This window comes from Cnephaeus nilssonii (assembly GCF_951640355.1).
Source record: "Cnephaeus nilssonii genome assembly, chromosome: 16".
Lineage (NCBI taxonomy): Eukaryota > Metazoa > Chordata > Mammalia > Chiroptera > Vespertilionidae > Cnephaeus > Cnephaeus nilssonii.
In genome coordinates, this window is record NC_137087.1 from 54,235,418 (window position 1) to 54,252,181 (window position 16,764).

Sequence of the window (16,764 nt, forward strand, 5' to 3'; positions counted from 1 at the left end):
AAGAACCATAATCACTTCAAGCTTGGGGTGGGGTGAAGGACTTTGGAAGTGGGAGAAGGATGACTAGAACCTAAATATGGGAAGAAGGAGATATGAAGGCAATTGGGGACAGAGTTAATTACTATTTTGTTGTGTGTGTGTGATTTATGGATTATTATCCTAAAATCTATTAGAGAGTTGTTTGTATGGCTTTAGGGTGGTTGAAAATTTGGCTAGTGTGAAATTTGGAGAATGCTGCAATAATTGAAGTAGTAATATTGAGTGGGAGAATTATATATATATATATATATATATATATATATATATATATATATACACTTGATAGAATTAATATTCTTGGTTGCCATATTGAAGCATAGATTTTTATTTTATTTTTAATTTCAGGATTTGTAAGAGGTTTGAATAGTAAAACAGTTATGGACAACAAACATGATACTAAGAACATCTCTTTAATTTTTAATTTTTCTTCCCAACAGAGTTTATGGCAGCATGATTATTATCTATTGTATTACGATCAATTTGTTCTTCTGGCTTTATTTGTCTGTTGAATAATTGGCAGTAGCAGATTAGTTATAAAACAGATCATCTGTTATATGGCTTCTTATATGGATGTAGAAAATGTTAGGCTTCATTTTATATAAAAACCATAATCACAAAATAAATTATTTTTTAAAGTTGTTTAAAAAGTACTCTATATTCTTCTAATGTTTAGGTTGAGTTTTTATCATTCTTAGTTGCAATTGGCTGAAAGCAGTTCCAAATCTAAATTTATTTTACCACAATCATGACATTTTCCAACTGTCACATGAATTTGCAACATTTGTTAAAAGGGAGACCAGTAGAGCTAAATGTGTCACTAGTGCTGGAGGAAACGGGCCTGTGGTAATTAGTGTGCCATCATGAAAGACCAAATTAGTGCTTGAAATTTGACATAATAATTGTGCCAATGAATAGTCATAGAGTGCTCACAGTGTGCCAGCCTCTGTGCCGAGCAGCCCGATTGCATTATCTCGTTAGTCCCAACCTTACATTATTATTTCCTTTTTACTCAGAGGAAATAAGCGTGAGAAAGACCTAAAAGCTCATTTGGTTATGGTCCAATAGGTAGTGGGTGGAGAAACTGGGACTCAAAACAGCCCTCTGAGGTATAGGAGTAGGTATAGGCAATGTTAATGTCCCCACTTCACAGATGGGAATAATTGAGGCTTCGAGAGGTCTCAATAATTCGGTTAAGCTGAAACAGCTAACAAGTATACAAACTGGTATTCAAACACAGGTCTTTCTGAATCAAGTGTAGCTATATCACCTGTCAGTATTTCTATTAAATTTGGACAAAATTTAAGTTGTAAGCCTGCTGTTTACCTTTTCTTTGTTTTGACATAAAAGGGGCAAAAACTGGGAAGTAATGTATACAGATATTAACTGGCAAAAGGGGGGACAATAGTTGAGGATACTAAGGGCCAGAAATTTGTAGCGGATAATATTGTTTCATTATATTATTTTAGTCCATCAGCTCAAAGTTTCCCAGTCAGAACATTTACATTAATTTCTCAAAGTCAGAAAAACCAGCCCTCTGCTGAGTACCTTGGAGTAAATTTATCCGGTTAATTCCTTATTTGTATCCTTCACTGTATATCACCTTCTGCCCTAGTTTTTTTTTTTTTTTAATCTTAACGTGTGTTGTTTACAGACTATAGGGTTAGGTACTGGGCAAGAATATTGTCTTTTTTCCTTCTTTATAAAGAGTACTGTACTAGGCATTCAGTTCATATAAAATAATGGAAAAGCAAAGCTCAGAAGACAAACGGGAATTTAAAAAAATACTTTTGTATTCTAATAAATAAAAAGATGAACAATATATATGACTGTCACTGATTTTTCTTTCTTATGAATGTTAGGGTCACAATAATCTTACATAATAAAAAGGTAATATTTAAATTACCATCACTCCACTACGCCCATGATTGGGCCAGCGGGTGACACAGGGGGCGGGACTCGGGGTGGCTGGGGTGGTGATTGGGCCGGCAGGACGCTGAGCTTGCGCGAGCTCAGCGTCTGCGCCATGGCTGTGCTGCGGCACAGACAGGCCTCTGGGGCAGCGAGCTGAGCCGGCGTTTTGGAGGTTTGGAGGCGGGGGGAGTCTGGCGGCAGTTGGGCCGCAGGAGCACGTGGCGGAGGCCCCAGCCTTCCTGGGCAGGAGGCAAAGGCAAGACCCCGGCCTGGGCTCCGGCCGCAGGAGGACCACGCCCCCGCCCCGCCTCGCCCTAGGGGCCCAGGGACTTCGGAGCTGCCGACCAGCGGACAGACAGCTTACACGTGCATGATTAAATCATGCACTGGGCTTCTAGTATATTATATTCCAGAAACTATTTTTTGTCAAAGATAGTGAATTTGGAATATTTATAGATTTATATTACAGTTTGTGGTATTGACTATTCATTAATTACATTTTGTAGACCTTTTAAGTGTAGGAGAAAGGTAAGATGAGGAAACTGAAACTGTTCATTTTGTTAAAAATGATGTAACTGTATGAGCTACCATTTGTTAACTGAGGACAACTAGTATTAATAAACTTTTTAATACAAATGTTAGAAAATTGTTTTCAAACCTAAATTATAATTTACAATTTTCTCAAAGCTATTTGCATATTACTATAGGAAAGTTACTTTGTATATTGTGTGTGTGTGCGCGTGCGGACACACACATACACATTTGTGTTTTTACCAGAGACAGAGAGCCTGGTGTTTTCTATAGTTGATATCCCTTGGCATCCTATATAATAAAAGCCTAATATGCAAATTGTCCCCTCTCCCGGGAGTTCAACCAGGAGTTCCACCAGGGGGCAGCGGCAGCAGGCAACCCGGGGAAGGGAGGCCTGGGCCGGCAGCTGCTAGGGACTGTACCTGTGCACAAATTTCGTGCACTAGGCCTCTAGTTTGAAATAACATTACATTTGCATTCTGCATAGACATTCAGATCAGTTGGCCTCTCCCATTGAGAAAGGCACAAATAAGACTCTACTTGCTAGCAGCTGTATTTTAAATAATATAATTTTGAGTTTATAGGAAAGCTAATAATTTGGTGGTTAAGATCACATTTATGTTTACTTTAAATGTTTTAGTACATCTTCCTTCATTACTTTTTAAAATATATATATTTTAATGATTTTTTTACAGAGAGGAAGGGAGAGGGATAGAGAGTTAGATACATCGATGAGAGAGAAACATCCGTCAGCTGCCTCTTGCACACCCCCTACTGGGGATGTGCCGCAACCAATGTACATGCCCTTGACCGGAATCGAACCTGGGACCCTTTAGTCTGCAGGCCGACGCTCTATCCACTGAGCCAAACCGGTTTTGGCTCGTTACTTTTTTTTAAAGAAAAACTATTACTTCATAATAGTTGTATTATTTTTATCCCATACTGGCATGTGGATGGTCTCTTTTTAATAATAACAAAGCAAGGCCTTAAGTTCTACTTTACCTGCACATTTCATGACCAGCGTCACTGCTGTGCCACGAGTGTTAGAACAAAATCTTAAATAATGAACTGCCATCAGGCGTTGCCTTGCATCCCTTCATTATCTAAAAGGGAATCTTATGAATGATGCATTTCAGTACCCTGTACATGCACATTCAGAGGCCAGTTAGCACTTTAAGCTAATGCCAGTGAATTTTTAAAAATCGCGGTGAATGATGAAGCCCTTCATTGTGTTCAAGGATTTTGCCTTTCTTCAGTGATACAGTTTTCTTCTCATGTGAAAGTGTATTTAATTGCATTGCTCATCCACTTTTAATATTTAATAATAGTTGTATTAGCTGTATAGAATAAGAAGGGCACAATTTGCAATATCTAGTGCCAGTCATCAATTTTTTCTTATCATGACTTAATGAATATTATAATTACAAGGACAGGCAGAAATATAAATTTGCTTGGACATTGGTTGGGACTTGCTAGTTCATTGGTGTTAGCTTGGCCAAAGCCCAGGATAGGGAAATGGGGAAAGAAACCAATATCTGGGGGTGAAGCTTGGCACAATTTTTTTGCGACACACTACTCATTCCTCATTTCAAACCATGAACATAGAGGCTTTGAATAAAGTTGTAAATGTTGCCAGTAACAACTGCTCGTTCCTTAAAAATGGACAGGGGACCTTGATGACTTACCAGGCTTAGTCTTGGAAGGCATATGTTCCTTTCATCTCTATTAATGCATTCTGACAACTTTTCATTAACTTTCCTTAAACATTTTTACTGTTATTTGCTTTCAGCTAAGACAAAAGCATGAGTTAGAACGGGAGAAACTTGGCATAGCCATTATCATAATAGCACTTCTCACTTAAGTAACACCTCTTACTGGAAGTTTTCAGAATGCTTTTGAGCACATTTCATTAGGGCTGCTGGATGGAGGTCAGGGAGAAGTTCATTGCAGGCCATTCATTGCAGGCCATTCACTGAAAGCCTCTATGGCATATAATCCAGGCCTCGGAGAAAAAACAGTTTTCATGTAGAGTGATGTAGATGTGAATATGTGCATTAGCTGACTTTTAAATTTTGACTGCCATTTGTTAAAAATAGAACAAGGTATTGTTGAATTTAATGTGTGTAAACCTATTTCAAAACAAATCATTTTTAACTCTCTCCAGCAACTGCTTCGAGAACGACAGCAGATGGCCAGCCGTCCCTTTGCTTCTGTGGACGTAGCACTGGAAGTAGGAGCCGAGCAAGCAGACTTTCCGCGAGGGCCATTAGAGGTAGGAACAGTGGTGCTGAAAGGGGGCCGCTGTGATTTGCATATTTATATCTCTTCTCTGATCTGCATCTGCTCCTGCAGCCAAACGGAGTCTGATTATCTAGAGTTGACAGGATTCCGCTACATATATTATGCCATTTTCAAGGCACATGGTTTTAATAGTATGACATGAGCCGTAACAGAAGCCACTGGAGAATCTATTAGCCTAGGTCACCTGACAGCCTTTTCCCAACAGATAGGAGCCAAAGGAATTTAAGATAATATATTAAGATACATACATATATAAAATGATGGAAGAAACAAAGCGACTATATTAGTCCTTGGAGTACCCGGTGCCCCTTAATTAATGATTCACTTCTATATTAACAAAGTTGACTATAAAAGGTGGGTGGAGATGGTTGCATTTTAATTACATAGTTTCACTTTTGAATGTTGAGAATTGTAGAATACAGTGCGTATTTTTACTTGTGGTAATGACAGTATTAGTATATTTTATTGCAAATGCAGAAATAGAGTATGGTGAAGGAGAAATCATTATGTGCAAGTAAATGTGGTATTAAGATCCTGAAGTAAGGCATGAAATGGTTTTTGAAAATAATAATCCCCAAAGAGGAAAACTCCACAGATTGTTATTAGTGACTAATCAAAGCATTTAGAGGCCGAGTGATTTGCTTGTATGTTTATTACATTTGTATTTATATTTTATATATAGTAAGCTGATTAAGTAGGAAGATTAAGACACAATGTAGAGTGGAAATATTTTATTCCCTTTTATAAAAATGCCCTCATGTGACTAATTTCATGTTGCTATTTTGATATTTTGCTTTTCTACAAGAAAAGCAAGGAATATAAAAATAGACTCCTTCAAAAATTTAGGAATAAATATAATTGATTCATGGGCACTATACAAAGGCCAGTATTTAGAGGACAGTTGCCTGTGGATTTTTTTAGCTTTTGTGTTCTTGATTTTTAACTTCTGTAGCTCACAGATTACAAGGAAGCTTGGAACATTAGGAAGGTTGTGTGTATGTCTCCCATTACTAAGGGAGAAATGAGAAGAAAGGCAGAATGGTTAAATGAAAGTTATAGTAAGTACTTTCATTTCATTTTGACCCCGTTTTCAAGTAACTTTGTAAAAATCTTTTAACAAAACCTGGACTATTTGAATACAACTTCTTTTTTCTCCCTCAACTGTTTAAAACATTCTCAAACACTGCTAAAGCTCAAGTAAGGAGAACAATGATGAATGTAAATAAGACACACACAGGCCAAGGAGGACTAGGACTAATCAAAGAACTAGAAAGCACAAATTTAAGGAACAAATGTGGTTAACATACATATACATGTCAATTGCTGCTTAATAGTGTTCAGGGATGCATTTTAGGTGTATGTGTGCTCATAATTATTCTCTCTTGTTTTTTTTCTAAATTTTATTTCCTTTGTTTTCATTGTGATGGCTTTAATCTTAAATTTTATTTTGTAGAGTTTAAGTGTTCTACCTCTTCTTTCTTTTAGTTCATATTTCCCTGTTAGTCCTTATTATATTCCTTTGTTTTCATCTTCTTTTCCTTTTTTCTCACACCTATTTTTTGTAGAAAAAAACTTTTAGCTTTTAATCCCCCCAGGCACTCTGTGAGTCTGTCTTTTAATTGGTAATCTGTTTACATTGACAATAATTATTATTCCACCTCAGCTTATTTTAGTGACTCCATTTTGTGTGTGGGGGGGGGTGGGGGATGGGGTAGGGGGGTGGTAGGGTTGTTGTTGTTAGTAGCCTTGCTTCTTTTTTGTTCTTTTTCCAATTTCTTTTGGATAAATTGATTTTCTTCTACTAAACTGAGCATTTTATATTCTGTTTCTGTGTTTCTCTTTGCTATTCTTTCTCAAGATTCATAATGTTGCTTATTTTTCCCTATCAGTGTCTAAAGCTCATTAATAAACATTCCTGCCTAGTCCATCTCAAGCAAAATTTATACTTTAGCATGCTCTCAGCTCCCACCATTCCTCCCACTCCTTGTTAAGTACTTGGAATAATTAATACCTATATTATAAGTGTCCCTATTTTTATTATGACATGTTTAAATAACAACGAACTCTCTTTGCTATCCTTAACTTTCTATATCTAGTTTTTTGCACATGGATTTATTTCCTTTTTCACTAGAGTAAATCCTTCATGAGATTTTTTCAAAGAGAAATTTTATGTGGCATATTCTTTGAAACCTTAAATGCCTACCAATATATTTATTTTGTCCTCTTATGTAAATAACAGTTTATAAAATTTCAGTATCAAATATCTCTTCTTTGAAACTTTAAGTATATTACACCATTGTCTCAAGTCTGATGTCACTTTGATTCCTTGTACTTTTTTTAGCACCTTTCAGAATTTTCTCTTGTTTTTCAATGTTCATAAATTTCTCTCTGATATGTATAAATTCTCCTATTTGGCACTCGGTGCAGTTTTTGAAGCCTGCAGACGTTTGCCTTGTATAATTCTGGCTAACTTCTGGTTACTATTTCTTTATTCTTTCTCCTTCTGGAATTCCCACTAGATACCCTTGACACTTGCAGGTGCATTGCTTGAGTCCAAGCCAGACCCAGTGAGCCCCTCGCAGGCTGAGCATTGTTGCCTTCACTCTGGGAGTGGTGTGAGCCCTGCTCCTGCAGCTGGCCACAGCCGGGGATGCCCCTGGCGCTTCCTTCCTGGACAGCAGCTCCAGCAGCTGGTCTGAGCAGCTTGTTCACTTTCCCGGGGCTTCTTGTTTTTCCGAGTGTTATAGCCGTCTTGTAATGTAGTTGGTGTTTTAATTATTTTATTTACATATACAATTAATATTTTGATTATATGAGTAATAAATCATCACTATAGAAAAAAATACAGAAATAAATAAAATTAAGGTATTCCATAATTCCACCCATAAGTAGGCACTGCCAGAAATTGTTTCCTTCCAGTAACATTTTCCTTTTGCATGTACATAATTTTAGAAAATGGAGAGCATATTCTTCATGTGATTTTACTAGTACATTCTGTGGTTGTTTTTTTCACCACTCCCCTCTTCAGTCTCACTCAGGGCTTGGAGCATCCCCTTGTTGCCTACAATCTAAGAAATGTTTTGAATTGCACTTTATTAAGCATCTGCTTATGTTGCATTGAGAGAGCCATACTCAACCATTTTGCTTATATGAAAATTGTTCTGGCTTTTGGCTTTTGTGCTCACGCTGAGAAATCTTCTAACAGTGTAATGGTCATTTCCTCGTAGTTTATCCAGCTTTTCTTCCCAATAACTCTTAAAATCTCTTTGTCTTTGGTGTTCTGTAGTTTTATTATGGTTTTCCTGAGCATAAATTTATTTGTTTTTATCCCACTGGACTATTTTGAGCTTCTTATGTCTAATATAAAGAATATAAAGATGAAAATGAACAATAACAGCACGAGGATAAACCCAGTTTCATCTCTCAGTGACTGATAAGATAAAGAGAAACATTTACAAAAGGCTTATGACCCTGATCACCTGTATTCCTATTGGCTGTCATTCAGCAGAGCAATGCACTACTTAAGGACACAGTCATATCACAGTTAAGCCATGGTAGCATGAACTATTTTTTATACGGCAGTCTTAAAGTAAGAAGTGGCTATGTAAAGTAGGCTATAATATCATTTATTGGAAAGTAATAAGTACAGTTTAGCATTTCTTGGGGACAGTGTTCCAACTCTGAGTAAAAGACTGAATTTCCAACCCCACCCCCATCCTTCATCTACCCTCAGATAAAACAGGTATATTGGACCCATAAAAAAACAACTGCTCAGCAGAACATACAGACTGTGAAACATAGTAGGGTATTGAGTACTGTCAAGTACTTACCACACATTCCAGTATATATGTTAAAATATTAATGCTTACTATATTAACATCAAACTAATATGAATATCTTAATAGTAGTTAATCAGTATTAACAGCAACAAAAGTAGTTATATTTTTGGCTCCTTTTCTTAATCTCTAGATTATCTTGGAGCATCCTTGTGTGGTGGCAGCATATAATAGTTATTTAATGATTTTTGTTTAAATATTTTATTAGGCTATAGTTCCCTGTGACAGTTGTTATTACACTAAGTTGATGTTTCTATTTATTTGCTTACATTTCATGTAAAATGGGTTAGTAATTTAACTAGTATTTTCTACTTTCTATTACACTCGTTAGTAGATAATATGATCAGGTTCATATCTTCAATGAAATGGCTGACTATAAGAATTCTATAAAATACCATTAAATCAAATAGAAATCTTATAAAGTGAAATCCCAGATATTGGAAGTATTGTGTGAGATATTTTAAACGTAGAATCTTAGAAACCAATAATGGTATACTCTAGGTAAACATTTTTATATGTTCTCATATTTTGCTAATAAAATAAAATAGCGACTAGGTTAAAATTTAGGATATTTAATCTGAAAATTTACTTCAAGTCTTAATATACACTTTTCTTTTAATCAAGAGTAATAGTTCTACACTTTTATACCAGAGGATGCTTGTTCATATTTAAACCTTATATTTTATTGATATTTATTGTAAGCCTCTTAATTTTTGGTTCATGACGAAAGGCTCTGGTTGAACCATTAATGACATGTAAAAATATGATAAACCAAATATCACATAGGTAAAGTTAGGTAAATTTTTTCATGGAGAAGAAACTGTTATTTAAGACCTTTGCCATTTCCAACACATCTTAAGAAACAAAAGCAAAAATGACCCAGTATCATCTTTCCATATTTCATCATGGAAAGAAATGATATATGAGGTATTGTTGATATTTTTGTATTTTGCTTTGTCATTCTCATACGTGTTTGGTGGAAATCATTGTTGGATTTGGTTTTGAGGAGGCCTACATTTCTATGTAGGTGGAACTTGTCTACCATTTATAGGTATGCTTATCTTCAGTTGTTGGTTTGTTCATAGACACATGTGCATAGACATTAACTGAGGAATATTGTAAAATAAAAGGCAGGGAACAGGGGGGCTATCTAATATGTGCCTATAAAACAAGAATCCGGAAATGCAGCTTTGGAAAAATACCTTCATAAAATAGTTGTGTTTTTCCAGCTGCTTAGGAGGCCCTTTTTAGTTAAATGACTCCATTAAATAAGAAATAAAATATTAAAATCTAAGATTAGTTGTTAACGTTTCTAATAGGCCATTATAAGCATACAAGAGAAATGAATCATCTCTCTCAGCCTTAACAATTGGTGACTCACAGCTAATCTTGTTTCATCGCTGCCCTCCTTTCCTCACCCGCCCCCCTAGTGATTATTTTGAAGCAAGTCCCAGGCATCAAAGATTAAATTTTAATTGAATCTCAGAGTTCTTGGTTTATCACTTTAGTATTGAAAATAACTTTTGAAATGTTTAAATTTTAAAAATTAATTTCTTGTATTTATCACTAAGGTTTTATTATTCTTTTGGTTTATCCTATTTCTGTGTAAATTGTAAAGTATTTGCTAGGTACATTCTTCCAGGCATTTATTCAATAAGCAATAGGAAATCATCACACCTGAGTGGGAATAAAAACTCATTAAGTGATATTGTTTTACTTTATTAGCATATTATGTATATTGTTGCTTTAGTAGCCTTGCTGAGACATTAAATTATAAGAACCGCAGGTTTTGCTTAATGGAAGGTGCTACTTAAATTAACAATATAGGTCATTTGATCTATTTTTTATTTACTCTATTATATTTTTAAATTACACATTGACTATAATCCTAGGAGTACTTTCTTAATTCTTATTAGAATACTAATTTTTCTCACTGGGAAGCTCAACTGAAAGGCATAACCAGCTTTAATTAACAATAAAAAGAGAGAAAGAAAAAGAAACTCGACATCATTAGGAATTCTGATTTTTGCCACTCTAATGGAAAAGACCATGAGCAAAATGGGGTTAGTCAGATATGAGAAATGATAAGCAAACATGGTAGGGGCCACCTATGACAAGCTACAAAAATTGGGGAAGTAACCTTGACATATTTCTGTCCAAGTATGAGTATCTATAGTTAATTATATTCTAGACAGTATCCATTACCAAAGATGTAGGGCCAAATTAACTCTAATGTTGCACTCATCACAAGACATTCCACAGCTAGCAATAACATTAAGATAATGCTGTTAAAATAAGAATTCCAATTATAAGGCAGATGAGACTGTGAAAAACATGACAGCCGTAATGAGCAGTAGGAGTTGGTATTCACTCTGATAGGAACATAGTTATTACGGAGAGAGAGGAAACAAAACCCAGCCTGCAGCCTTTTCCTATTGTCATATCACCCTCTGTGGATAGCAGCTTTGGGTTCAAATTCATTTCTGTTCATTCTCCCAGGTTGGTGCCAGGATGATGATCTTACAGCTGTAGCTAGAACACCCTCAATCTCTGTAGTGCTTCATTCTTTCCAATAGCTGTAAGCATTTTCTTTTTTTTTAAATTAAATTTATTGGGGTGACAACAGTTAATAAGATTATATAGGTTCCTAGTGTGCATCTCTGTGACACATGATCTGTATATTGCACTGTGTGCTCACCAACCAAAGTCACATCATCTTCCGTCACCATATATTTGGTCCTTTTCCCCTTTACCACCCTCCTACTCCCCTCCCCTCTGGTAACCACCATATTGTTGTCTATGAGTTTCAGTTTTATGTCCCACATATGAGTGAAATCATATGGTTCTTAGCTTTTCTGACTGACTTATTTCACTTAGCATAATATTCTCAAGGCCCACCCATGTTGTCTCTGATAGCAGTATTTCTTATTTATTTTTATCACATCTTTGTTTAAAAAAAGGTATGGGGGGGGAATCAAGGTGTTAGTCCCTTCTTGCAGGTGAGAAAACTAGATCAGTAACTCAGTGGTACCAATTCTGAATAGATTCAAATGAACTGAAAGATCACCAACTGCTTATTAAGGGGCTGATTTTAACCAAGGCATGTGTAATGAATATCACCCACGTACAGCATCATGCCCTGTGTTGTGTTAGACGTGCCCTTGTTTTTTACTTTACGGTGGGAGGAAGAGACGGAACTGGAGACTGTCACCGGTGGGCGTAGTAGTATCAGAGGAGAACAGGCTGCCATCGACAGCTCTGTTCTTTGTAGCCCCTCTGCACGAAGCCACTCCGACAGTGGCTGTCCCCACTAGCTGTGTAAGTCAAGCCTGTGAATCACGTACAATGTCATGTTCATTGATCGCCTGGTGTGGTTTAACCCAGAAACCTACCGTTGGGCAAGTCCGCCCTGTTGAAGCGCAGTCTAACCTCCCTGCAGCTTCAAGGCTGTTTTATACAATTAAGGAGAACTTAGAGGTCCCGCTGCTCATCTGACCTATAATTCGTTTGATCAGTGTTTTAGCATAAGCGGCATCATTTTTGCCTCTTTGTTGTGCGTTGTTAGGGATTATAGTTTCTTCTTGTTCACTTTTTTTTCCCCATTTTATGAGCCCAATAGAAATTTTTCTTTGCATAAAGAATAAACCTACCTGAAAATCTGGGCTATTTTTAAAGGTCAGGACTCTTTTCTGCTCCTGGAAAATCCTAAATACTATTTTGGTTTTCATTTACTCTATATGTCACTATTTATTCACCACTTATGGAATTAATATAAACATTTCCCTCCATCTCTTTGTAAATACATTTCTCATAAAGCATTTTCATCCACATGGCTTGCTCTAGAGCATGACCAATTTTCATAATCCTCCCTACAATACGCGGTATAATACCCATAATGCGGGTGCTGTCTACTCTCATATTTACTTAATCTGTCATCAGAGGGAGCATGGCCGATGCCTTTAAGTGAACCAATCGATTATACAGCATTGTGTTTAGCTTCCACAGGCATACATTTTGTTTTCTCCCTTAGGAACCTTAATTCTGGAAATGAGCATGCCATCTAGATTCAGAATGTTCATTTATTAAATACAAATGTATATTAGTTTACATAAAACATACTTAAGTGATAGATCTATAGTGTAACAATAAAATTGTAAGGCAATTTATTAGCATCAGTGAGTTTAAATATAATCAGAATGAAGCTTATTTAAACTATAAATATTATAGTGAATCTTTCAAGATGAACCACAGACCTCAAATTTGAAATTGATGTTCTTAAATTAATCAATCAGTTAATATATTGTCAAACAAATTAAAACACATTGCCTTATTAGGGGAGCAACTTTGCTAATACTTTTAAAATGTGAGAACAGTGGATTTCAACCATATTGTTACAATAATTTAATATTTTTTTGTCATATCTATTTTATTTCCTTTCCACCTTTCTCACTAGAAACAGTGAACAAAGAATTCCAATTTCTTGTTCATTTTTGTGTGCTCTTAATTGTACATATAAACATCATTGCCAACTCCTGGGCTTCTTTTGTGTATAGCCTTTTGGTAGTATATGAACATATAGGTATATATATATATATATATATATATATATATATATATATATATATGTGTGTGTGTGTGTGTGTGTGTGTGTGTGTGTGTGTGTGTGTATATTTCAATTAGGTGTCACAATTTTTTGGCAAAAATATAAGTAAAGTATAAAAATAACAAAAGATATGTAGGCACTAAAAATGTTGAACAAATACCTCACTATGTGTTTTTTTAATTATCTAATATCACTTTCTGACATGAAATTTATATTATCACTTTCAGAATAATGTTTAAAAATTGGTCTTTTGAAAATGTTATTTCAGGTCTTATTCATTCCTTTTGGTGGAGAATAATTGGTTCATGTCATTATTAATCAGGGTTAGACTTTGTACATATCTTGGATGAATGTTATTTTAGAATTGAAAGAAAAATGAGGAATAAAATCAAGGCCAGGCGTGTAGTCATTTTACCTCTAATGTTAAGAACATTAAATTTGAAGTCAGAACACATAATTCCAGTTCCAATTCTATTTACTTATGTGACTTCGAGTAATAACCTATGCATTTCTGAGCCTCAGTTTCCATATTTATAAAGTAGAGGTAAGAAATACCTCCTATATCTAGCACCCAGAGTTCTTGTTGATCAGACAAGGTTTGCTACCTTTAAATGGCAAACTCAACATTGCTATCTGAACATAAAGTATTCTAGCAGTGATTTACTGTCCAACTTTTTTATTTACACATTTTAAGTAATGATTTATTGATTACCTTCAATGTGAAAGGAACACTGCTAGACACTAGAGAATAAAAGTGGATAATATAACACCAAACCACTTCAAAAACAATAAAACATATATGAGCAAGCTGTATTATTTATTTAATCTACAGATTATGCTTGTTGGAAGAACTCCTAGACTCCTCCCCAAAACTCTGTGCTAGATAAACCCCAGTGCCACTGGTGCTTGGCCTACAGATCGGGGGTCTTTACTGGGAACAGAGCTACCTTTTCAACAAACTATAAGGTGGTCATCCTTTTCAATGAAATTCCATAGAAACAGAAAATGTCTAATACTCTAATAAAATGAGATGCCCAGATCTGTATGAATTTGGTCCAAGGCGAAGGATAAACATGGGGACTCCCTCCTTTCACTTAACCTTATACTGTAGTAGGTGAGTCAATTTACCTGTAGTTCCATTTCTTCATCTAGATTGTCCCAGGGTGGGGAACATCCGGCCTGTGGGCCTTATAAGGCCCTCGAAATTACTCGGTCTGGCCCTGCCAAGGCATTAGGGGTGAGTTAATTAAATGTTTGACCAAATATATAGCAGGCTAATTTTTAAGTTGATAATTTTGTATGGCCCTTGAATGTTATAAATACCCAAATGGTCCTTGGCAGAACAAAGGTTCCCTACCCCTGCAAAATAGGGGAAATGACACCTGCCCTCACACTAGATGGTAGTTGTTGATGTTATCATTGACATTATTATCAATAGTAAAAATTTTCAGGTTAATGTAATTATAAGCCCTTTTATGTTTTAATTCTTATAGGCATAGCATAAGTACAAGTATGTTAAAAATAAATTAGTTCATTTTCCTACTTAATGAAGTAGAACACTTGTAACAGAATCAATTATTTTTATGTTCTTGTGTTATTGTGATAATATCAATAACAAATTATTTGTATTACAGTTTAGAATGCTCTATTCAGCTTTCACAGAAGCCCAACGAGATAGGCATTGACACTGCCCCCATCTCTGAGAGGCATAAAATGAGCTCAGACACGCCCTTTTGAACATTAACCCTCCTTATGCTGCACTGCTTATGCAGATGCCATGTTCTGGGCAGTTAGACAATACGTCTTGTCATGAGGAAATTGGCATTTTAAAATGCACTTCTGTTTCGATTTCCCTCCATCTTTGAACCAGGTTTTCTCAGCTTGACACTGTTGACATAGTGGGCTGATGATTTGTTGTTGTTGTTTTGGGGAAGGGGACTGTTCTGTGAATTTGAGAATGTCCAGCAGCATCCCTGGCCTCTACCCTCTAGACACCAGAGGCACCACTGCTCCAGCTGTGACAACCAGAAATGTCTCCAAACGTTGTCAGATGTCTGCTTGGGGGTGGCCAGGGGCCATTTGTGTGAGCAAAGGAGAACCAGTGAGTGGGAACCACTGCTTTAAACGTTAGCATAACCAAGTTTTAATGAGTTAGGTTCTGATTAATATATTCTGTTTTATACTAAAAGGTAAACATGATGATTGTTAAGGTATTTTATGATATAGTCACTAAATATTTCAACATATGAAATTGTTCTGATGAAAATTTACAGAAATAATAATGTGAATTTTAGTCACAATAAAGGGAAATATTTATATATAATTATTTCTATATACTTCATTACATGTAATTTTCTCAGTTAAACTTCCACAAAAACACTGCTCATTACGGTACTGTCCTTACAAAGGAAAAGGCTACATTTTTACTAAATATATTTGTGTTTTTCCAATTTTTTTAAAATATATTTTTATTGATTTCAGAGAGGAAGAAAGAGGGAAAGAGAGTTAGAAACATCAATGATGAGAGAGAATCATTGATTGGCTGCCTCTTGCTCGCCCCCTATTGGGAATTGAGGCTGCAACCCCTGGCATGTGTCCTTGACCAGAATCAAAACAGGGACCCTTTGGTTCACAGGCCAACGCTCTATCCACTGAACCAAACCAGCTAGGGCAGTTTTGTTTTGTTTTTAATTTTATAAATACCAATTAAATTTTAGGAGTGAAGAAGTTAATTTTGATTTTTTTGCTTTAGTGCATGCAATACTATCCCATAGATATTTTTTCTATAATTACATGACATTTTACTTATTAAAAAAACCCCAATATATGAATAAAATATGTTTATTATTTTATAATTTCATTGATACTGACCTTTAAGTTAAAATAATTCATAACTGTATTTAAGCACTCCTAAGTAATACATGTAGAAGATTTTTAATATTGAATAAAATAATTTATAGTTTAATTATATTGTTCATTAGGGCATATCAATCCCTATTATTATCCTTGATAGAAAGATAAACATAAATGTTGGCTTATCACTGTAATTAAGCCATTGAATTTTAAACACTTTTTTGGGGAGAAACAAAACATGTATTTTAATATATATAACATCACAGTTTCTTGTTAGCTCTGATAGAGGAAATATGTATATGTATAGTGTGTATGTGTACCAGGATATGTATATGTATCTGTATATAGTGGATAACAGGTAACAAAGAGAGGCGATAGTGGCTGCAATTTTTGTCCTGTCTAAAGGTTATCAAGCAGGAAGTGTTGCCAGCGGAGCATGAAAATGGCCAGTAATTCAGGAATCAATCAGACACGCTATACAGTTTGTTGTATTTTTAACTACAGAAGGCCGGTCAATAGCTGTACTCAATTTGCCGTTGCTTCCCCACGGAAAGCTCAGTCTGTGAGCTTTCGGATAGGCTCGGTCAATGGATTCTTTTTTACTAAGAGAAATGATCCGTGGGAGGTCCCCCGAGGAGGGAAGTCCTGAGAAAATAGAGTCGGCCTTTCACGCTGCACCGCGCAACTCGG

General features: G+C 35.7%; 1 protein-coding gene across 3 annotated transcripts in view; it reads left to right on the top strand.

The window, feature by feature from the left end:
- Window positions 1-16,764, top strand: part of ATRNL1 (attractin like 1) — a 454,562-nt gene that overhangs the window by 270,500 nt on the left and 167,298 nt on the right. For all 3 annotated transcript variants that reach the window (XM_079793604.1, XM_079793602.1, XM_079793603.1), the window contains one exon: window positions 4,646-4,753. In XM_079793604.1, the coding sequence (XP_079649730.1) occupies window positions 4,646-4,753 (108 nt within the window). The remainder of the gene's footprint in view (window positions 1-4,645; window positions 4,754-16,764) is intronic.